This window comes from Idiotropiscis lumnitzeri, chromosome 21 (assembly GCF_059441095.1).
Source record: "Idiotropiscis lumnitzeri isolate Australia: NSW breed Sydney's pygmy pipehorse chromosome 21, RoL_Ilum_1.0, whole genome shotgun sequence".
Taxonomy (NCBI): domain Eukaryota; kingdom Metazoa; phylum Chordata; class Actinopteri; order Syngnathiformes; family Syngnathidae; genus Idiotropiscis; species Idiotropiscis lumnitzeri.
Genome location: NC_142411.1, coordinates 5,357,097 through 5,380,857, shown reverse-complemented (window position 1 = coordinate 5,380,857; position 23,761 = coordinate 5,357,097). Strand labels below are relative to the sequence as shown.

General features: G+C 42.8%; 3 protein-coding genes and 1 long non-coding RNA gene across 9 annotated transcripts; 2 read left to right on the top strand and 2 right to left on the bottom strand.

Annotated features, from left to right (window-relative positions):
- Positions 1–1,370: 1,370 nt before the first annotated feature.
- LOC148316667 (uncharacterized) lies at positions 1,371–9,122 on the top strand. The gene is made up of 3 exons (XR_015840205.1): positions 1,371–1,596; positions 5,797–5,916; positions 8,672–9,122. It is a non-coding gene; the product is annotated as an uncharacterized LOC148316667 (long non-coding RNA).
- Positions 5,009–11,189, bottom strand: clic5b (CLIC family member 5b). Of its 2 annotated transcripts, none has more exons than XM_088286659.1 (6): positions 10,617–11,189; positions 7,846–7,955; positions 7,003–7,128; positions 6,758–6,864; positions 5,782–5,963; positions 5,009–5,536 (listed from the first exon to the last, which is right to left on the bottom strand). In XM_088286659.1, exons 1-6 carry the CDS (start codon positions 11,085–11,087, stop codon positions 5,372–5,374), a joined length of 1,161 nt encoding a protein of 386 aa, XP_088142785.1. In that variant the 5' UTR covers positions 11,088–11,189; the 3' UTR covers positions 5,009–5,371. The 2 variants fall into 2 exon arrangements, with proteins under 2 accessions (XP_088142785.1, XP_088142786.1); XM_088286660.1 differs by lacking the exon at positions 10,617–11,189 and adding an exon at positions 8,901–9,052.
- A 541-nt stretch (positions 11,190–11,730) lies between these two features.
- enpp5 (ectonucleotide pyrophosphatase/phosphodiesterase 5) lies at positions 11,731–17,427 on the bottom strand. The gene is made up of 4 exons (XM_088286724.1): positions 17,166–17,427; positions 15,378–16,237; positions 14,724–14,900; positions 11,731–14,134 (listed from the first exon to the last, which is right to left on the bottom strand). Exons 2-4 carry the CDS (start codon positions 16,225–16,227, stop codon positions 13,722–13,724), a joined length of 1,440 nt encoding a protein of 479 aa, XP_088142850.1. The 5' UTR covers positions 16,228–16,237; positions 17,166–17,427; the 3' UTR covers positions 11,731–13,721.
- A 2,462-nt stretch (positions 17,428–19,889) lies between these two features.
- hmgn3 (high mobility group nucleosomal binding domain 3) lies at positions 19,890–23,567 on the top strand. Of its 5 annotated transcripts, none has more exons than XM_088285410.1 (7): positions 19,900–20,128; positions 21,070–21,120; positions 21,344–21,373; positions 22,184–22,234; positions 22,347–22,445; positions 22,553–22,652; positions 23,028–23,567. In XM_088285410.1, the coding sequence occupies exons 1-7, from the start codon at positions 20,114–20,116 to the stop codon at positions 23,033–23,035; spliced, it is 354 nt and encodes a 117-aa protein (XP_088141536.1). In that variant the 5' UTR covers positions 19,900–20,113; the 3' UTR covers positions 23,036–23,567. The 5 variants fall into 5 exon arrangements, with proteins under 5 accessions (XP_088141538.1, XP_088141536.1, XP_088141537.1 ...); XM_088285409.1 differs by having other exon boundaries at positions 19,907–20,128; positions 21,067–21,120; XM_088285412.1 differs by lacking the exon at positions 21,344–21,373 and having other exon boundaries at positions 19,890–20,128.
- Positions 23,568–23,761: the final 194 nt, after the last annotated feature.

Sequence of the window (23,761 nt, the reverse complement as noted above, 5' to 3'; positions counted from 1 at the left end):
CCACTTCAGCGTTTCGGTATGACCTACTAAATTGTGAGAAATGACAAATTATCTTTTTTTTAATTTGTTATATTCAGAAATAAGGCATCGTTTTTTTTTTATTCAATTCATCAATCCTCATGGACAATGTTTTGCACTATGAACGCTACAACAAACTTTTTTGTCACGTAAAATTGGCACAAAACGAGATGCAGACGTCAATGGTGGGCAGTTGGTTGTCATCAGATCTGTAATTTAGTGGGCGCTAATATAATAAAGTCATTTGGGAGGACTTTATTATTCGAGGTTTGCATGCAGGCGGAATCAAATATTCCACACACACAGACACACACACACACACACACGCCGACATTCCCGCTGCTTCAGCCTGAAAAGTCAAAAGTATTTATGTTGTAACTGGAGAAAGCAAATAAAAAGCTTTTAGATGATTTGATGGATTTTAATGACATGTTTTTTTTTGCAGTCTTCCAGATAACTACCAACATCTGTCCTGATCTTCTCCCAAGTTTTTATTTTTTTGGTGCGCCTTTGTCTGCATTTTTTTTTTCATCTGATGTGTTTTGTTTTCCCATGCTTGTTGATGTGTGACATTTTAAGACTTACAGGAACTCAATCCTGGGAATTATTTTTGATGGATTTCATTTGTCAGGACGTTTACGGGCCGGCTCGCCTAAATAAGGTCATGAGGAAGTGTTTCATCCAGCTCCCCTGAAAGAGACACATGACACATTGCTGAATGAGCACTTTTTTTTATGGAGTGGTGACACGAACGTGGAAAAATTAATCAATGGTATATCTCCGGGGCGGTACCGTGGCCGACTGGTTAGCACGATGGCCTCACAGTGAGACACAACAGCGGTCGTGGGTTCGATTCTGGCGCCGGCCTTCCTGTGTGGAGTTTGCATGTTCTCCTTTGCCTGTGTGGGTTTTCTCCGGGTACTCTGGTTTCCTCCCACATTCAGTGTGAGCGTGGTTGGTTGTTCGTCTATGTGTCCCCTGCGGTCCAGATAATGGATGGATGTGAGTAGAAAGTATGGAACACACGCACTTCTGGTGGATTTTCTCACAAACAAATCATTTCTATGCTTACACAAGTGTGCAGGGAAAAAATATTCATTTTAATTATTTTTATTGCGTGTATTTCTATTTTGTGACCACAAATATATACACTGGCTGCCATTTTGTATTTTGCAGGCACAATTTAATATGTTAATTTTTTTCTGTGTGGAAAAGTAAGAGTTTTGAATAGAAACATTTGCGCTCGGATCCTAATGAACTCTTGTTATACTGTTGCGTGTACTGTCCCTTTAAGAGAGCGCTGTGGTGAGTGCGCATGCGTCGTGTGGTGAACAGCGGGTTCGTCAAACTCTTAACCCGGAAGTGACTCTGTCCAGACAACTAATTAGCGTTTTATTTTTTAACATATGTATACAACTGCTTAGTTATCCAGCTAACGAGCTTTAAATCGACTGCTCACTACAGTTTAAATGAAGCCCATCTTGGCAGTGGTTCAAAGCTTTGTCATTACTTCATTTTGGACTTCACTGCTATAACTTAGATTCTACACGTTGCCATAATGCAGAAATGGATGTCAAGGTAAGCCAATTTTAACTTTAAAGAAAAACTTCTTGGAGTTATAATGGCTGCCTGCCGCTGGCCTGAACAGCTACGTAAACTTTGCTAATAAGTGAATGTGAGGATTTCGATACACTGAAATATAAGTGCACTTACCATTTCGATCATAGTTGTTCCACTCACTGATGTTTACAAAATGGCGAATGGAGATCTGTATCGAGTCTCCTCACGAGGGTCGCGGGGGGGGGGTGTGGGAGGCAATCGCAGCCGTCTTCGGGCAGTTGGCGAGGTACACCCTGAACTGGTTGTCAGCCAATCGCAGGGCACACAAAGACTAACAAACATCCATGCTCACAAACACACACACAGGGGCAATTCAGGGTGTCCAATCAACCTGCCATGCATGTTTTGGGATTGTGGGAGGAAAGTATACCCGGAGAAAAGCAACGCAGGCACGAGGAGAATATGCAAAGGCTGGAATCGAACCTTGCGCCTCTGCACTGTGAGACCATCGTGCTAACCAGTCGTTCATCGTGCTGCACTTATTTTATACTCATGTGATATTTAATGAGTGGCCACAAATTTGCCTTTTGTGCTCCGGTGGTGTTTTTATTGTAGCCAAAATTAATTTCTGTAACTTTTTGACAAACCAAGGAATATTTTCACTTTTTCCTCATCTGTCTGTCAACGTCCAGTAGTTCCTCCCGACTTTTCCGCGCAGCGTCACCTTGGGATCGTCGCTATGTCTGAGCGCGAGTTGTCTTTGGATGATGTCGGTGGCGGCAATTTGGGGGGTGGGGGGTGGTCTGTGTGGGATGTGGGGGCAGCGGCTTAGTTGGGCGGCGCTCATCCAGACTCCAGCCGCCGTCAAACTGGCGTTCCAGAGACGGGAGCAGAGACATGGACACGCCGGGAAGCTGTTTTACATTATTCCCAGACATAATAGAGCCAATCTAAGTGTTCGCATGAGTTGGGAAAAAGAAGAAGAAAAAAAGAGAGAGTGGAGGGGGTTGTGAAGCTTCACCATCCGTGTGTTTGTGCGCGTGTGTGCGTGTGTTTTCTAACGTCAAGAACATTCTTGGGATTTCCCTGAATTTAAATTATTGTGGAAGGAAAAAAAAAATCCCGCTGGTTATAGTTTGACATTCCCGGCGTTGTGCAATTACAATGATGAAGTTAAAACAAGCCAGACGCCCAAAGACATTTGCATCAGTTGACTATGTGAAAGGTACACAAGGAGCTCTCTGAAGGGCTCGCGCCCTTTCCAGTCCACAAGTCTCTATTTCCGAAAATATCTGTCTTGTAAATTTGACACAGGCCAGAGAAGAGTGTTGCTAACAACCCTGCCAAATTTGAATGATTTAAAAAAAAAAAAAACGAAGCTTCAAAATCATGCAAAATCCCGCCATTCTTTCCACTCCCAAAAGTTGTGGACGCAGAAAACACGCCTCACTCAAATGTCAACCGTCAATCAAATGCCACAAATGCTCACGAGCAAGCAGGCTTCCTGTTGTTGGTGTGGCTCCACATAACAGATACACTTCATGGAAAGTTAACCGTTTATTAAAAAGTGAAGCGCATAGTCAGCCGGTGGCTCACTCGACATACTTTCGAATCATCTTTTATATCAGCCTCATAAAAAGTGACCAAAAGCATCTTAATATGCTCCCAGTGCATCAAGAGCAAGTGTGTACTTTGGCGCCCCCTAGTGGCTTTAGAAGAGAGTGCCGTGGATGAGGTGGGCCGCCCACCCATGCCGCCCTCCCTGGAGCCAAAGGCCGGCTCGCTTGTGCTTATTAAGTTAGCGCCGCTCCAACACATTTTTGCATGCCAGATCCCGACCGGTCCCTAATTGCCGGCCGACACGCTAACGTCCCCCCCCGCCCCCGCACCCAACGCAACTCATAAATACAACTTGTCTTTGCTGACCCAATGCTCGAAATCATCCATCAACGCATGAAAGTGAAAAACACTTCCAGTAGAGAAGTATTATATACTTTTTGTTTTGTTTCGACATGACTGTATTCTACTGCCACCTGGTGGTGATTCTCAGTTTTTGTTGGAGTACAATATTATACAGGAAACCTTCCAACCCTTCTTCAGCACTGCTTTTTGGGGTTCTGGGAAAAACAAAAGAAAAGCGTGCTTATTAAATCGACTTCATACATGTAATAACATCTGCCAGATCTAATCAGGCGCTCAATCGTGTCAGCAATGGCGTCAATTTTCAAAGTGTCAGGACCATGGACAGCGACCAAGCGTGCAAACAAAGGACCCCTTTGTCGGCGGCCCCCGCGTTCACGTCACTGTTTGGAGTTAGACATCATCCCGACTGTCAGGGCGAGGCGGGTACGCAAGGCGGACTTGAGCTGCGTGCCAAAACTTCATGCGGAACAGGCCTCACACGCACACGCACTCACACACACACATGCAGCCAAGGGACTCGGGGGCAGCACCCCGTACCACCCCCACACCCTTTTTTTGTGATAACAAAGAATAGAGTCATAAATGTGATCGTTGCTGCCCACACATGGAGATAAAATACACTTTAATATGACCCTTTAAAATGTTCCTCACAGTATAAGTAGCAAGTCCAAATTTCGTGTTGCGTCCCATAAGTGTAGTACCACAATGTGCCACAACATGCCAAGCAGTAGTGAGCTCTTCTGAACTGTGAGAATAAGAGGCAGAGAAGGTCCTCAACTAAGCTTCAATAGTGGTTGAGAATGTATGCGTTGTTGCTCTACATACGTGCAAGAAGCAGATGTTTGATGGTTTGTAATTACACGATCATAGATGCTAATTTCCGTGCCAATTGGTTTCGCATTATCGGGTAGCATTACGCCGGATCATTGGAAATGCTCTCTGGTCCAAGTTCCTTCACAAAGCTGTGCTTTTTTTTTTTCCCCAATCTCAAATAACCCAAATCGCAGCTGCGGTTGCCTTTACCTCTCTCCATTTCCATCCGAGATTGAAAATACTTAACCAGCCTATTTTGACAACGTAACGAGTCGAAAGAACCGATTTGTTTTCAAATGTAGGAGGACAAGTAAGAAGTCGGAAAAATAAATACTCAAGTAAAGTACTGACACCTGAAAAATCTACTTACGTGTATGTAGTGTTTGTATTTGTTTCGTCCCACCGCGGCTAATTAGCAAGCAGCGAGTCTCGCTCGGTACTTTGCGTGCCGTGGAAACGCCAGGCCGGTGGACGGCTTGTGTTTATTTTCTCTGGCATCAAGTTAGCGGCGCGGAACCGCCGCAGAGAATTGGACGAGCGCTTCTTCGTTAAGTGAGGAAAACTGGAGGTGGCTCGCGTGGCGGCGCTCGGCGTTTTTTCCCCAGCCAGGACGGTGTTTTCAACCTCTGGCTCGCAAGACTTCGACGATCCGTCTGTGTTTCAATATTTTTGTGTCAGAGTGAAGAGAAAAGCATGAGGAGGCAAAACAAGTGGAGTTTAATGACGACCGAGAGGAACATTGACATTGACGTTGACAGCTCGTAGGCGCGCCATCCCGGGGGAAGACGAGGCGCAGCGGGACCTCAATAATAAACATCGGAGTCAGGCGAGACGTCCACGGGCGTGGGGGATAAATAAATCTAACCGCCTGGACGCGCGTGTGAGTCAAAGCTTTGCAGCACATGTGAAAGGGAGCTTTGTGTCATGAGGAATAAATACAGACAGCGGGATCGGGACCATCCGTCACATCTGAGTGCGTTTGAGCATCCTTAAACTAATAAATCTCTGGAGGGCTGAGAGTTAAAAAAAAAAAAGGAAGGTTTTGGTCGCTAAGGGGCTACTTAGCGAGCCTCTTGGCCACGTCCTGGTAGGCCATCTCGATCTCGGAGTCGGCGGCGCACGTGTTGTTGAACTCGTCGCGGGTGGCGGCGTTTCTCAGGTAGCGCCAGATTCCCGTCATGTCCGATGGGACGTCGTAGTTGCGGTACTTCTTGGCCACCACCTGGAAGACGCAAATGGTTTTCAATATCGACCAACTTGTGTTCTGAGAGTTTTAGGGGGATCTGCTCATGATAGACCAAAGTTTGCAAAGCGAAACTTTAGGGCATTATTGGGGCATCATTTTCAAACTCAACTAATTATATAATCGAAATTGAAAAAAAAAAAATCTAAACTGGCTTTGTGGAGCTGCTCTATTTTTACATTTCATCTATTTATTTTTTTTGTTCCCTCTCCCTGGCCTTCTACCTTGACGATGTGCAGTTTGGGCAGCAGGTTGCAGTCGGCCAGCGTCAGCTCGTTTCCGTCCAGAAAGTTTCTCCTGGATGCCTTTTCCTCCTCCACACTGTTGGCGTCGATCTCGTCAGGCAGCGGACTGTTCAGGTATTCGTCCAGCTTCTGTAGGGCCCTCGTCAGCCCTTTCTTCAGCGCTAAAAAGCATGCAACGTAATCGAGCGTCAGTGAGGAATGATGTCCACTAGGTGGCAGCAAAGGATTCAGTAAGATGCAAAAAGTGGAGTCTGCTGCCCTCTAGTGAGGACTGTCATCATTTTACACTGTCCAACACATATTTTTACATTTAAAAATGTTTGGTACGCATTATTATTAATTTTTTAAAATTTAATTCTTAGCTTAATTAAATTGTTGAAATTTTTCAACACTTTTTTTTCTCTGAAATATGTTACAAAAATAAGTCTACCTTTAATTATTAACACTTCACACTGCCACAGACTTTTACAATTATAAACATTTTAATTAGTATTACTTTTCCTCAGATATTTGCGTTTGGTCGGCTTTCAAATTACTTAAGAAAAAATAAATACTATTTTTTGATGTTTCTTTAGATTTTTTATTTATATATATATTTTTTCTTTTATATTTTTTATTTTTAATTAGATATAATTATCAACACATTTTGAAATGTGTTTGAAAGGCTTTAATATGATTTCACTTTTTAAAAGTTAACATTAAATTATTTGCACTTTTTTCACACATTTTTAAATAGTTATTTGAAACTAATTATTCAATCTTTTAAATTATCACCATTTCAATAATTGGACACTTTTTCCAAATATTTAGATTTTTTTTTTTTATTCACTAATGTGTTTGAAAGGCATTAATACAATTTTTGCTTTTTTAAAAAAACACATCTAATTCAATAAAGTGGAAAATACCCCCCCACCCCCCTCAAAAAAAAAAAAAGAAAATTGCGAGTTGCCCTTACCGTCGTTGGCGTCCATTTTAGTGTTCTTGATGAAGGCTGAGAACTTGGCGAAGATGTCGTTGCCCGCCATGTTGGACTCTCTCTGCTTGGCTGCCAATTTGGGATACCTCAGTTACAATCAGAAGAACAACAACTATTGTTATCATCATCATTTTTATTATTATCATATACAGCGTAGGCCAAATGTAGGTTTGCACTTTTAAAAAGTAATGCATTTAGGAAGGTAGGAAGGATTTATGATTTACTTGGGCGGGGCTAGCATTTCCTCAAGGAACTCTTCGATCTTGTTGATGTCCGTCTTGACGTCCCCATTGTAGGTGAGGAACGGCGGGTGTGTGCCGGGCGCCAGGTTGTTCAGGTCGGCCGGCTTCCTAAGGGAGGGACTCCTTCTTAATCATCAATTAAATGGATTTGATAACATGAACCCTGCTAATAAAACCTTTTAAGCCTGCTGGCGGAAGAGTGAAGAAAAGGAACGTGACATCATCAAGCTAATTGTTATATGATCACTGATAGGCCACTGTTGTGCTTTTCATGTTCTTCAGTTCCGTGGTGACGTGGACCAAATGGTTGACTCATAAGTCAAAAGTAAAGCTACTTTCGGACTACTTGGGCACGACAATAATTACGTTATTGCTATAACGACATTATTACAATTTACAACGTACCGGATCAATGTCAAAGGTGCGGCAGCTTCATAAATAGTAAAAAATTTAATAAGATTCGATTGCTTTGAGATGCACGTATTGTACAACACGAATGCAAACAAAGCAGTTTTATGGCCGTCAATGTTGTGATGTCTTGGTCTTCTTACATTTTTTTTTTAAATTCACAAAACTATACTGTAACTCCCAAATTACATCTACGGAAAATGAAACGTGGCCTATTTTATTTATTTATATATTTTTCACAGCTGATTAAAGATATTTTCGCACCACAACAAGGGGATTTATCTCGCCCCGTAAATAAATAAATAAATATATAATAGAAAATGAATGCACATTCCAGCTCAAATGTGCATTTGAATAGCACGAGAAAATGGCAATGGCAGCTGAGGATTGTCGGCAGCGATGACCTCAATCGCTCACCTCTTGAGGTCCACGGTGGTGACGTTGAAGACGACGCCTTTGAGCCACAAGATCATGAAGAGCCGCTGAGAGAAAGGACAGTTGCCAATACTCTCGCCATCGCTGCCCGCCTGCGAACAATTGGTCAATTATTATTATGGGAAAGAATCACATTCATTTCTAACCAGACCCGCCCGGGACATGGAAAAATCTGTGTCAAGTATTGCTTAGCGCTTCTTTTCAGAGAAACGTGCTTGCTTTTAGCTGTTTGTCACTCCCACTAGACGTCTACTGTAAAAAAAAAATACCGATGTAGCAAGCATCCTATTGATTTTGAACGATCTCGTGTTTCGGCGCACATTTGAGAGCGTACACCTAACCCGCCACCTAAATTATGCATGTCTCACACACAAACATACAGAGGCAAACACCAGAACACAGCAGACGTGGAGCTAAAAAGTTGCCAAGTCAGCTTGAATGCAGCGCCAGCATGTGTCATTGTTACCACACAAAAACAACACAACAAATGAAATACAAAGTACAATGCAGACAACACGCGCACACACACACACACACACACACGCACAAAGGCTGCTTACCTGCTGATCTACACGACCAGCTCAGACTAACCAAAATATTTAACAATAATAAAATAATAAACATATTGTGCTCCATCGTACTTAAATTGACTTGTACAATTTCATATATATATATTAGGTATTCCATAATAATAATTAAAAAAAATTAATGATTTCCATTATTGATTTTTAGAATTATATTTATATTTTATTTATTTATTTTATTTTTATTTATTTATTTTTTTCTAATTTCCTGCCACCTGCCTCAGGTGCGCGCACACCCACCCGTCGAGTCCCAGGGGGCGCCGAGCGACACAAAAAGCACCGGCGAGGACAACCGAAGAAGAACCTGCACGTCACTGAGCATCCCCTGGTAACTTTACCGCTGCTATTGTGTTACTCTGACACACACGGACCCACACACACACACATTTGTTTTAGAGTCACATGCACACACACAAAAGCAAAAAAAAGTTACTTTTTTTTTTTCCATCTTACCTTGACAAAAAGTTCAATCTCAGGCTCCCTATCAGGACCTGACATGCTTCCTCTTCAATAGCAATCTCTTGAATGTATCACGTCACTACATCCTACCTTCAAACTGTACTCATCGTCCCAGTGTCAAAAGTCCAATTATGCAACAAAGCGGTCCTAACCTCAGCTGATGTGTCGGGGATGCAGATGGAGGTCAGATTTGTCTCGTAAAGCAGCTGGAATGCAAGCAGCTGAGCGTTCAATGACACCGAGTGCAAACAGGTGTCAGGCTATGCTGCAGAGGAGGGAGGGAGGGAGAGAGGGGGGGGGGGGGCGGCGATCTGGGGGGTACGAAGGGGGCAGAGCCTGAGCTGCATTTTTAATAACGCGTGTTCGCGTTTACAGCAGATGGAGAAAGTGAGCGTGAAACCACGGGAAATTACAAGCTCCTGTCAAAAAGACATAAATAACGAAGCCAATCAATATGTTATAATTATAGGAGTTAGAAATATAAATGCATCATTTTACCAGAATTTGTGAATTGAAAAAAAAAATCTAAATGTGACCTAAAATCTGTACAATTTTAAATAAAAAAATACATCCTTCATTTTGGGGGAATTGCGAGAATTTTTGGGAGCATGACTTTTTTTTTCTTGTATGTGTGTGTGTGTGTGTGTATGTGAATGTTTTTATTTTTATTTTTTGAGAGCGTAAGATCTTGTGTGACAGATAAATATCAAATATACTCAATCGTAATTATGATAAATAATCATCAAACCTCATCAATTACGTAACTGCATTTATTCTGAAAACTTGCACTCAAGTCATGAGGACGAAAGGAAGTCATTTTATTTCTTGTCCCTAAACTGAGCCACTGTCCAAAAATAGCATGTAAATATTTCGGTTTCGCCGAAGGTTTAGTTATTAAATGAGCCTTTAAAGATGATGGTTGAAATCTGTGACTTGTCAAGCTAATCATTCACTGGCCTATCAAACAGTAACGCGTCAAAAAAATCAAGACAACTCACAACACCTTTGACTTCTTTTGACACATGAAGAAAACTAATTGAGCCAAAAATAATAATTCATATAAAGGTAAAAAAAAATATTCAACTTAATTTTGATTTTATGAACAGAGTTGCTCTGGCCCAATAAAATCAAAAAATATTTGAAGTGTTCTTTAAAATGTAGTCAACACTGAGAGTGTTCACTTCAAACATTGTCTGTGCAGTCAATGAAGATTTGACACTGATTTCTATTTTTTTTTTTATCGTATTTAGTCTTTCCATATTTGAACATGGTTGCTTTTACGGACGTGTAGAGGAATGTGTGAAACTCGGGCGTGGTGCTGAACGCCGGTGATCTCTGCCCGCCGTTTATCGGAAGCGTCATATATAGATAAGACCGAAATGCACCTGTCGTAAATGCGAGGGCGCTCCCTGAGGCGTCACTGCAAACACCGCGGCTCATATGATTACGAAATTGGTTCCATTTGAATAATGTCATGATGCCGAATGCAAAGTAGAAGCTTAATTGTGAATATTCTGGGAGCTGAATAGCTTTTGGGGCAGCGTCAATCCAAAGTGAGCACCCAAGTTTTAAAAATGTACACTTTTGAGGGCAACTCTGGTTTTGACTGCCTCCGAAATCGGACATTTGCCAAGGTTGGATTATTTCGAGAATCAGAACACACAACTTCATCTTGTGAACTTTGAACGATCGCTGCAGACATCGTCCTACCTTGACAAAGAGCGAGATCTCCGGATGCCCGGGCTTGACCGGAGCGAAGGCGCTTTGGTCCAGGGTGAGGTTCTCCAGGGTCTTGATGCGGTAGTCCACCACCTGTTCCTCCTTGACCACGTTGGCCTCGACCTCTTGGTGCTTGTAGGCCATCATCATGCCGTCCTCGGCGTTGTCCTCCTCCGCGGAAGATGAAGATGACGATGATGATGAGGAGCGTCGGGATCCGCCGTTCACCTCCTCCGCTTTGGTCTCCTGGACGACAGGTTTCATTTCCATCACCTGTTTGGTGTCCTCCTCGCCCTTCTCTTGGGCTTTCTCCTCTTCTTCATGGCTGGAGGAGGACGACGACGAAGACGACGAGGAGGAGCGGCTGCGTTTTTCTCCGTCCCTGGTGTCCATGTAGTCGGGAGAGTTGTGCTCTCCCTCGGCCGAGATGTGCACCATGACGTCATCCACGCTCACTTCCATGCTGGTTGTTGGATCGTCTGACGAGTGGAGTGGAGAGGAGAGGAGAAAAGAAAAGCGGCGGTGGTGGAGGCTGCCTCCGAGAAGACTAAACTTCAACCGATGCCTGATCGGGCAAATTCCAGCGGCGACTCCCTATGCGGGACCTTTGAACCTGGCAGCTCACTGATCATTTACAAAGTGTGCTTTGCTGCCAATGCCTGCGGGCTTCATTTACACTTCTCAAAGTTAAACGACTCAAGGTTTTACTTGCTAAACTTCCAAATTCACTTGTTCGATCTTAATGTTACAAACACTTGCCTGCAGTCACTGAAATGTGAATAAAAACATTTTGTTAAAAAAAAAATTATGATACTGCCAGTCGTTTTTGGATAATTTTTTTTTTGGTCAAATAGTATATATTTTGTAAATGTATCTTTTTATCTGTGTCCTGTGTTTTAGATTTTTTTTAAATTGTCGTTTTAACATATTTAAATGTATTTCATGTTTTAAATGGTATTGTTTTATTTTTTTTAATATTTTTATATTTTTTTTAATGCATTTATAAATGGTATAAATTTATTCTTTCTTTGTTTCATCAATTTCACGTGTTTTTTTTTCTGAATGTGATATTTTTGGAAACATGAAGAAAATTCAAGAGGACACCTCGATTTAAAGTCCTTTTAATTCAGAAGGCGTTTTAATTCCATCAACAGCAAATACAGTACATTTCTTGACCCATGTTGATACATTTTGCAAATGCATCTCAACTGGCTAGCTTTCTTTGAACAAATCATCCAAATTATGTACGTGTGTGTGTGTGTGTGTGTGTGTGTTTGTTTCATTCATCTGTCAGCAAGACACTCGTTCCTCTTTCAGTTTGAAAATGTACCATAGAAATTGAAAAACAATACATCACAGTGTCATTTTGGGGGACTCGGGTACGTTGTTAATCTGAAAGCCATAAAGACAGAAAAATACTCAACAAGTTGCTAACACTTTTTTACGCTGATTTAAAAGCTTTTTGGCGAGAGGCACCTAACTTTTTTCTTTTTTTTTTCTGTTTTTTCACTACGACATGAAGTGTAAAGTATACGTAACCTACGGACTACTGCCCCCTGTCGGTCATGTAGTGCAAATCGCAGGAACAGTTCTGGCCCGAAGCAACGAGGGAAAAAAATAAAATAAAAACTCCTAAGAGAGGAAAATACTCACAATGGCAAAACTGCACTTTACATTCCACCAACATAGAAATTGATCCAAAAGAACAGACCACACGCAATGACTATGACACGTTGCCATTTGGAATTGGATGAGTTTGTGGCCTCAAAAAGTTTTGTAAACTAGTATGACAAAGTTGTTCTACTAGTTTTTCTACCAGTACACTGAATTGTTTTACAAGTAATCTGGATATCAGGGAAAAAGACATTTGAGCATTTATTCAATATCCTTAACATCTACTTGTCCTATTAAATTGTTCGCCATTGTGCAGAAATGTCGTACATTCGTGGAAGGCAGTAGTGGAAAAAAATGCTACTAGTAGCTAACACACTGTCCTACGTACTTGGACCTTAAGCTTGATATCAAGGAAATTAAATAAATGTGCATTTTCATACAGCAACACTGCATCCTGCAATTGGGTAATTAGATAACGCCAAAGCTCTCATCTGGGCAATTTGATAATTTGTTTCCAATGCAAAAAGGCAAGAAAACAGTGTCGGGTGTCGAACTTGACAACTCGGAGAGCAGAATTATGTTGCCATCTAAAGGTACCTCCATTTTCAAGTCGACTTCATCCAACTGTTGGGTGCTGCTTATACACAACTTCAGAAAATGAAGATGGAAAAACACAATTTTTGCAGGCAGGCTGAAAGGGGCTGCTGTTGTTGTGTAAACAAATGGACCAGATTTTGTCTTGTTTTGCACTGGGTAAAGGTAGCTCTAGTTAACAAAAGCACCACACTGGGCTTGGGTGTCAAACAAAGGTAGCATGAACACGATGGGACAACGTTAGAGATTTATAATTAAGTTTGTTAAATTTGCCAGGGATTTTTGACGTTGGAAACTTTCAATGAGAATCAACTCAGCTCAGCTTCATGCAGACAGGACAAAAAGTGGACTTAATGAGAAAATGTCATTTTTGCTCAGCGGGAATGTGATCCGCATAGCAGTGAAATACAAATACAGTGAAAAGAGCAGTGGCCCCGGAATTGAACCCTGTGGAACACCATACGTCAGTGGGGCCGAGCTGGACTCAGAACAATCAAGGCTTGCCAAACTATAGAGCGCTATCGACGCCCACCGGGTGTTACAAACACACCAATGTAATATTGTGGTGCACCGTATCAAAGGTTATGATACCTTTCCATTAAATTAGCCTCCCAATTAATTCTCATGAAAAGTTTCCAATTTAGAATACGTCCAAAAGTCCCCAGCTTAAGTTCCAAAGGAAATTTCCTGGAAACTTTACAGAAACCAGAAATTTTCCACCCCTTTGAAACCTTGTTCACAATCAAAGAAAAGCCACTAAAAGCTTCACACAAAGATTTTAAAGTCCTTCCGCCAAAAGCATCCACACTGGACCAGAATCCCCACCTGCTCATGATTGGACCTCCTCCAGGATGGGGTACCAGTCCAGCATTTCCGCTTGCTTCCCAGCTACAGGTGCAAGTCGTCTTGCAGCAAAGGCTGCGACATCTCCCTGCTGGTGGGTTTGATCGGGGGCAGCTGCGTGAGCGTCAGCTGCTGCACGAACACCATCAGGAAGCCCACAACCATCAGCAAGCCCAGGAGGCAGCCGACCACCACGGGGAAGTAAGAAAGATGCGCCGGTCCCGGAGGGGTGGGGTTGGTGGGCGGGGACGCCGTGGGCTCTGGGTGCAGCAGGTCCCGAACATTCAAGAAGGAGCCGTTGTTCGGCAGAGGCGGGATGGCCAGGATGTGGCACATGAGGGGGTACAAGTCCACAGAGCGCATGGTGGGCTTCACGTAGTTCTGGCGGAAGGCGGGACCACGAGCCATGAAGATGGGTTGCATGCTGCGGAGGCTGTTGTTGTAGCCGTGATTTCCAACTGAGGAGAGACCACAACGAAATGGACCCAAGACAACAGATATTGATGCCGGATTATTACGCTCCACTTGGAGAAAAATAAATAAATTTAAAAAAAAAAAAGAGAAAAAATTTACGCATTAATAATCTTACACTTACCATATATTTAGTATCACAAATCTAATACTAAAACTCATCAAAATAAACTAAATATAAATAAATAAATACTAACGAACTTGCCCTTAAAATTATTTTAAAACTAAAAATCAAAACAAAATAAAACCTTAACCAAAGTAGTCTTTTCAATTTGCAGGTACTATTTTTAGTGCCTGGTCAGTACCACGTAAAAATATCAAAGAGATGCGAGCCATTCTGGCTGACAACAAACCTGATAAAAAAAAAACGTCTGCTTTGTGAAAGCAAGAGGAAGCTTACGCCCACACACCCTCCTGCTCCTGTTCTTTCTTTGTTAATTTCATCAAGTGGGATTCAGTTCTATGTGTAAGAAAAAAAAAAACAACCAAAAAAGACAACTCCAGCAATGCTAAAAATAGAACAAAGGGAGAAAGCTGTGCACGCAAAAAGACTTTTTATGCGGCGTAGAGACGTACGCATGAGTGATGTGCTCCGGTTCTGCACGATGGTCCATCCCTCCCGAGCCTCCAACAGGATGGGCATGATCCTAACGTTGTGGCGGTAGTGAAGGCGTTCGGGGATGGCTTCCTTCCGGTAGACCGCCATGTAGGGGTTGGCATCCGCCAACTTGTCGTACACCTCATCGAGCTTCCCTGCGAGACATGCCACCGCTAGGTTTGTGCTTGTAAAAATCGGGTTGATGTGGTTACGAGAGTCAGTCGGGAGTCGCGATGGCTTGGATGTGAGAAGATCTAGTATAAGTGGAACCTTTCCGTATTAGAGAGCAAAGAACCTAGCAGGTGTGGGCAAACTACGGCCCGGGGGCCACATGCGGCCCGTTAAAACATTTTAATCCGGCCCGGCAAACTTGAAAAAAAATTCAATGGATACACCTTGTTAATGTTTTATTTTCCAAATCCTGTGATTTATATCTTGTTGTAATGCTTTTGTTCATTTTCATTTCAAATTAAATGTATTTTTCTTCTCCGATGAGGTGAGGTGACCAAAACACTCCATCCGTCTGCTTCTGGTCCGGCCCCTGTGTCAAATTTTAGAACCCATTGTGTCCCACCAATCAAAAAGTTTGCCAACCCCTGGCCTAGAGCGTTAGGTACCAATGTGTAAGTTACCTTCTTTGGGCAGGATTCCCACCACGGGACTTTTGTCCACCCAGGTGTACAGGTCCCTGCTCACATACTCGTCCAGTTGGATGATCTTATCAGCGAACAGCTGCGTCATGCCGTGGTCACTGGTCACCACCAAGTTGATCTTCTCATACAGACCCGCCTTCTTCAGCTCGTTGCGCAGGAAGCCCAGTTTCTCGTCCACGTCGGCGATGACGGCGTCCATCTGGGAGCTCTCCGGCCCCAAATCGTGCCCGCTGTCGTCCGGTTCCTCCCAGTACAGCACCCCAAAATCCACAGATTCCTTATCGGGAGCAGACAACCATTTGACGATATGCTCCACCCGCGTCTCGAAGCCGACTGAGGCGTTGTACGGGAGGTAGCGAGTGGGGAACATTCCGTGGATCTTCACGTCGGAACCGGGCCACATAGCGGCGCCGCTTCGCCCTCCGGAATTCTGGATGGTGACCCACAAGGGCACCGCCTGCTCCCACCACTGGGACTCGTAGAGGCTGTCCGCGTCCATTGAGAAGGAGCGGTTGAGAACCGGGTCAAACATGTCGTTGGCAACGATGCCGTGCGTCTCGGCATAAAGGCCCGTCACCAGGCTGTAGTGGTTGGGTAAGGTCTTGGTGATGTACACGTTCTCAACCTGCTCCACCGTCACGCCTTCCTCCATCAGGGCGTGGAAGTTAGGCGTGGGGACGCGGTCCACGTAGTCCCAGCGGAAGCCGTCGAAGGACACCAGGAGCAGTTTGGGGCGCTGCGTCAAGTCCTGGAGGGAAACGAAAGGCAGGAGGGGCCACAAGAGGACCAGAAGGTCCAGCCTTCCACGCACGTGACGACCCGGCATCATGCAAAGAAACCTGTCAACATAGAAGACAAGGTAGGCCTTTAGCACCCGTCTGATTCTGTATCCGTTACACTGGTCTAAACAAATTTTATTCAGAGATAGATTTTAGTCTCCCTAAATGTGTTTTGGACACACTTCACGGATGTTCGGGCGGATTTTTTTTTTTTTTTTTTTTTCGAAGGCGAGTGACAATTGTTTCTGATTAATTCAACTGACTCACTTGTGTGTGCTCATACAGAATGTTCAAAACAAAACGAGGTCCGATGTATATTTGCATTACTTGTCCTTAATCAATAAATGTTTTATTTTTGAGAGGGTTATTACTAACCGTGAATAACATGTATTAGTGTTTTTCGCATTTATAGCAGCTATATAACAAGTCGTAGAATTAATACTCAATTTAAATAGTTTGAACAAGTGGGTGTTTGGATGATACTCTCCAATGTTTGTCCTTTGTTGCGTATGTTTGCTTTACATTCAACTTCAACTGGTAGTGACAAATAAACTGATTGGAGCAAGCACACTTTGCTTCTTATTTGAAGAACCGTGCAAGTAGTTAAGTTTGAGAAATGGTTACGCTCACAGTTGCATGTGATGGCTAAACCGATCAAGTCAATTATTTCCCAGGTGGGCCCGGAACGAATTTCCGCGATCGACGGGGTTTCACTCGTATTAGTAAAATCCAGTACACGAATTGCGCAGATATGATATTAGAGAGGGAGCCCGGCGTGTAGACACGAGCGGTCAGTGTGTAGATGACGAATGCATCAAAGCAAAAGGACAACACACAAGATTAGCCGCAGCCCGGTTAAATTTGCTCCAGACATTTTGGAGGTTTCGCACCGTTTTCACGCTGCAACAACAACTGCACATCGTCGAGCAAACGGAGGGAAAAGCACATAATGTTAATGACATAAGAGCCGTGTGACCATGAGGCTTACCTCGCTATCTGATCGTTGTACTGCGTGCGTACTGAGATAAACAGCCCAACTCTGCTGACAGCCGGAAGGAAGTCCCGCCTATTTGGCAGCGTTCACGTATGTATTTAGGAGATTTGCCTCAGACGATGATAGGAAAACAAATCAATCCTGCACTCGGATGCATTATTTTCCTGTATGCACGCGTGCGTGGATGGGTATTAGTGAATGCTGCTTTCTCTTTGCGCCGTGACGGACAAGTGCGCCGATTTCATGACGTCATAAAGTCTCGGTGACGGGCGGGGCGGGGCGGAGGAGGATCAAACAGTATTAAAAATGGATTCGTTTATTATTTTTTTCATTATAGAAATGCTTTCCAATATTTGTTTTCCCCCAAAAAATTAATCATAGGAAAGAGGGAGAGCATTGTTTTTCTTTTGCATTTCAAAGCATTAACATTTAGGGCTAACTTTAGTTCTGTTGGCAGCTATTATCAAATGGCCTGGTTCCCTTAAAATTTGAAATATTTCAAAACAATTTAAAATGCTCTTGCTCCTGTTTTTCAAATTGAAGTATTTTGTTAATTTAAGCCTAAATATAATAGCAGAATTGCAAAAACTCGACTTGCAATATTATATTTCTCCACAAGATGGCAGTCAAAGCCTGCCTCGATGTGTCAATTATTTTTTATTTTTTAATTATCGGTACTCCGTAGATAGACACGAACACAAAAGGTAAGATAAGACTGGCCTGCAATCAAACAAAAGTGACATCACTGTTTCTTTATATTTTTAATGTTTTAGTGAAGAGCAACTCAACATTAGTATTTTACAACACAAAAGTAGTTACTATGATCAAATTAAATAATAATGATGATCCGTCGCTGGGAGGTTCTCCCAGCATGCTTTGCGCCATTAAGGATGTAAATAGCATTTAAAATGCATGTTTTGTGTCAATTATATTCCTTTATTTTTAATTTGTTTTTTGGTTGTTTCATTATTATTTTAGTATGGTATTCTTTTGTGATCGTTTTAGCTTTGATGTGACACCGTGATTGCATATGACGTGACGACTAAACAAATGCGTCCTCTCGTGTCATAAACAATCTTTGGTCAACGTGCGGCGACCTCGAAGCTCCCCGCAATTTCAATGAGCGGAAGTCCGTAGAGCGGAAGTGCTTCTCGGCAACTTCTAGTTTTCAAAATAAGTGTTAGAAGCGAACGTAAGCATCGTCAGATATACGAATATTTAAATGTATGGTTTTAATTTATGGACATGGGATTTGATGAGCGGTACACATCTCTTATTCGTGGTCTCCAGCTGCATGTACTGTATTCCATGGCACTCCACTGTGCCATTAGAAAAGAATAATAAAAATAGATTCACTATTGGAATGAATTATTTCCATCCATCCATTATCCAAACCGCTTATTCTCACGAGGGTCGCGGGAGTGTTGGAGCCTATCCCAGCTGTCTTCGAGCAGTAGGCGGTCCTATGGGACTAATTGTTGAGTGTTGAAAGCAGAGGCATTTATTTAAAGGTTCCACAAAGATATTTTGAACAAAAGGCAAACATTGTTTGTTAATAACGTGAGATGACGTGTTCTATACGTGCGGATTCTACACATTTCGACACAAGCTTGATGCATTACACGTGTGCTCCTCATTGTTTCATTCAGCTGACATTGTGTTTTTCAACACGTGCACGCTTCATGACAAGGATTTTTTGGGTGTGTTTTGTTTGTGGAAAAAAAGCTCTTTTGTCATTTTGTGGCACTCACTACACACTTCTGCTCGGGTGACGTTGCACACGATGGTCGAGCGTTTAGGTTCAAAGGTTCTGGATGTTGTGCACATGCACTATATGCACTACACATTTTCATGTATTCATGCCCTGTATCGACAGTATTACATTATTAGCAATATTACACCTCACCAAGCAATATTATTATCGAGGCTTCTGAGAACCAAACCAAACTTATGGAAACCATAGAATGGTCGTTTTTCACTATGAAAATATGTGGGTTACATGTGACCGGCTTTTTATTTACATCCTTTTTTTGTCTGTTTTTAATTACATGGAAGACCAAATCAGTGCTCTCGGAGGGCAGTATATGACCCGCAGCCCTTAAGTTCATCAACACCGAATCAATTTAGTTAATACTATTTCTTTCCAATGTTTAAGATGCTGTAAAAATGCTATGTTGGGATGGATCTGTCCCCTGGGCCTTGGGTTTGACGACCGTGACTTTGGCGTAATTTTGAACTACTTTTTCATTCGCGCTACAATTATGGTGGGATTTTATATTGATTTTAATCATTTTGCCTTTGTAAAGCATTATGAATTTACTTTGTGCATGAATGGTGCTATACAAATAAACTATCCTTGCCTAACTAAAAAAAAACACCTATTTTTAAATGCATGTTTAGTTGTTGTGTGTTTTATTGGGCTTGTGCCATAGAATTGGTTTCCAAAAAAATCTACACAATGGCCGCTGTTCGAGATGTACAACACGCGTAGCATCGCGTCAATTTTTCCTGCTCCTTTTTGTTGGCTTTTGTTTTGTTCTGTTTTTCGGGACAATCAACAATGCTCTCGGACGTGATCCAGATGCGCCGCTGTCATAATTCGCCTTGAGGACTGAGCAGGGGCGGGATCCGATCTAGGACGCCCAGCCAATCGGATACGGTCAAAGGCGACTGTCAATCAAAACATCCGTGACGCTCTTATTTACATGGAGACAGTGATGACCAATGGGGAGTCGGGATGGGAGAAGATTTGGCCAATGGCGTGGCGAGGCACAGAGTTTTAGGGGAGTACATAATAATCAACATATTAGCCAAGGTGCTTTTTAGATATCGATCCTCTATTGCTCGCTAGTTGGAATTATCCTTCTGTGTGGACTTTTCAGAACCTTGACTTTTTAGTGTAGCGTCGGTTTTTTTTTGGTGCTTTTCCGTTGTCGACCAACATGCCGAAGAGGAAGGTGAGTGTCGCCGCCGCTATTCACGGCTCGTCCGCTTCGCAATTTTCGCTGGTAAAAAAAAACAACAGCACGCGTCCGAACAAGTGCCGTGCAAGTTAGAAGACCTTTCCCTCGTTATATCCTAGTTAAACCCTGAATTGCTGTGTTTTTCGTGCACAATGTCACGAGGACGCGCCGAGTGGATAAATGGCAAAAACGTGATAAGAGGAGGCGTCGGCGCTGAAATATGCAACGTTAAGAAACAAATCAAAATAACACGAGAGAAATGTGTTTAGAACGCACATTTTCTAAACACCTGGTTGCTACCATTGTGTGTGTGCGCGTGTGTGTTTGAGAGAGAAGAGGGGGGGGTGTTTGGGCCCATCCTAAACCAACACCGTGTGGACCCTCAGTCTGTGTTTGTGTGCGATGTTGCGCATGCGCGTAGAGCAGCCCGCCTTTATAATTCGGTGATTCTCTCGGCCAAAATCCGGTCCTCGAGAGCCGCCATCCAGCCTCTTTTAGATGTCTCCCTCCTCCAACGTAGTATCCAAAACGATAAGCGATTAAAAAGGAATGAAATGGTTTTCTACGTGTCTCTCAACACATTTGCATGCATGCACACACAATCTCACACTAGTATCGTTTCATACTCCTTGCAAGTGTTTTCATTTTGTATTTGTGTTGACTATACCGTCCAATAAATGTCTGAAAGTGCTTCGGCGACTCTCATTTTCCTTTTTTCCCCACTAAACTTCAGTTGATCTGGAATCTACCTAGCGACGGCTCGTAACTTGAAGCTGTTGTATGTTCGGGCATTCGAGATTCAAGTTACCACTGTACTTTTTTTCTCTCTCTCATGGTTGTAATATATATATTTTATTCACTGCCTGTGTTATTGTAATAAAAAAAAAAAGACAATATTCTGATCCAATGTGCTCACTGTGCTCACTCCACAGCAGTCTTCTGAAGGTCTTGAGGCCAAAGATAGCTCCAAGGTCACCAAGCAAGAGGTAAACCTCAGTGCATCTTGTGTGCGTGTGTTGGGGTGTGTGTGTGTGTGTGTGTGTGTGTGTGTGTGTGTGTGTGTGTGTGTGTGTTATCTTTTCTCTTAACTTGAGAAGCAGTCATGAAGCGAGCAGATCAGGTAAAGACACAGACTGCAGAAGTACGACTGATATGTCTCTCTCTCTCTCTTTCTGTCACTGTCTCTCGCTCTTTTAATGATCATCTTAGCCCACCAGGAAGTCCGAGAGATTGTTATCGGTAAGTTTGGCCTTCTCCTCCTCATCGCTGTCTTCACCACTATTCTTTTTTCGGTGGCAAAGTTTTGCACGTGTTATTTTGTGTTTGTATTTATGTCATCTCTATGTTTGTTTGTTGTCAAGTGTGGTGTAGTAGAAATGAATGAACCCTAAATTCATGGGTCAAATGTTATTTGAAGACATTTAGGTCAATTGATTACTTTCGAGATTTGTCGGAACTGTTTGTGGGAGGACGTCAGGGAAACCCATGAAGTCATAGTTGGATGAGTTAAACAATACTCATTTCCAGAAAACTGCTTCACCACACAACCCGTTTTTTTTTCTGTGTTAATACTATCGCTGGCGTCGGCCGGAATCCTTCGACCTCCAAAATCACCACTTTTTCAGGGGATATGGCAAAACGGCACATTTGTTCAACCATGATTATGACATGAGTCAGTAAATTCTACATTAACACCCACATGGGTGTTGACCAATAGTCTAGATTTGTAAACAAAATATGAAATGTAAATTGCGACCGATGCCAGCGAATCCTGTCGAACTCTGTATGTGTTCAATGTGGTGTGCATGTAAACGGTTTCACTGTTGTCGCCCTCTCGAATGTACCTTTTGCATGTCACGAGACTAATTGGGTCACTGTATGGAAGGTCCAAGATTTGAATGATCTTCTTTTTCAAAGAGGTCATTAAGAAATGTGAATTTTAGAAGACACGTCCATCATGAGTACGATAATTAGATCAATAAAAAAAATCTCAAGAGCCAATTGTCCGACAAGCCAATTCAGTCTAATGAGGTTCTGTTGGTCCCGCAGAAGCCTCCGCTGCCAAAACCCGAGGCCAAAGCCAAGAAGGTCGTCGTCAAGGTAAAGCACACAATCTATTTATGACATCCAATCTTAACGAGCCGCTCCCCACCCCCCACGTTTTTCCCCATCGTAATGATCAACGAACGGATAACTCATTGATCTTCTGCAGAAAGTGGCTGATGAAAAGGGGGCGAAGGCACGGAAAGGCACCACCAGAGGGAAGAAGGAGGATGGCCCCGCCCAGAACGGAGACGCCAAGACTAACGAGGTTTGAGATGGACACAAATTTTTTTCAATCGAAAGCAAAAAAAAGAGAATTAAATAACGATTGTTTGTTTTGTTTTCCAACACATACACATTTGCATACACACACAGATCTTTGTGTGTCGTCCATCTGTTAGTGTGTCTTCCATCAGAAACTCCGCCCCCTCCACCATGTCAGTGCGAGGGCAGAGCGAGACAGTCAGAGTGAAGGGTATGCAAGAGTGTCACGCTAACACAGCTTTGCGTGTGCCCGACTAACCCACCGCTTCATCTTCGGCAGAAAAGTCTTTTCGCCCTGCACTTAGTACAGCTTAGTGCCCATTCATTGCGTACGTACTGCTGAGGCGCAATGGCGCAACGTCATGCCGCCGAGGCGGACGGCCCATGAAGTTGTGATGACATTTCGGCTTTTTTATGTTACTGACTGACTCTTGACACATGCTAATCATCTCGGTCGCGTAATATTAATAATATTAAATATTAAAAGGGAAAAAAAGACGTATTTGGAAAGCATCTTTGCAATGGGGGAAGCGGCATCTTGAACGTAAAAACAAGTCTTAATTCTTGCCGTTTTTCTATCCTGCAGGCAACTGAGGAGGCTACAGAGGAGAAGGCGTAAAAACACCCGGCTCCAGCCCCCCCCCCACCCCACCCCCTCCTTTTTTCCTATCAACAAATTTTTTGTAACATGCTGAATTTTTGTAGACTTGTGATAGATGCTAGAGATCAACGACCAGCGTTCCCTAAAACTTTATGTCCACACACTCCTTGACTTCTTAACACTACCTTCCCAACTTTTTTTTTTTTTTTACGATTAGACGACTGCTAATGTTCTTCATCCTGATTTCTTCCAGTAGTCATATTTCAGAAGTACTTGACGTATTCTTTTAGAGAAAGCGGCAGTCACCTTGGAGAACACCTGCAGGGTTTTTAAAGCTTTTTTTGGGTCTCGTGTTTGACTTCCCAGCCTTTTTCCTCTCTCTCCTATACCCAACTCCCCCCAACCCCCCATCCCCCCAAATTCCCTCGTCCTGCAGCAGAGTGACATAGCAATAAGCAGCGGTGCGGTGCTCAATTAGCTTCATTCTGTTGGGAGAGTATTTTCAAATAAAAAGAAAAAGAGGAACATTTTGTTTTTCTTTTCTGCAAAACTCCATTTATTAGGCCACATTCACACAGCAGGGCATGATGACCAATTTGGATTTTTATGTTAAAGCCAAAGTTTTTATATACTTGATCACATTACAAAAACAAATGCGAAGAAGAGAAATATGCCTGTCTAATATTGCACTGTATAAATACAAAAATCTTTATTTTCAC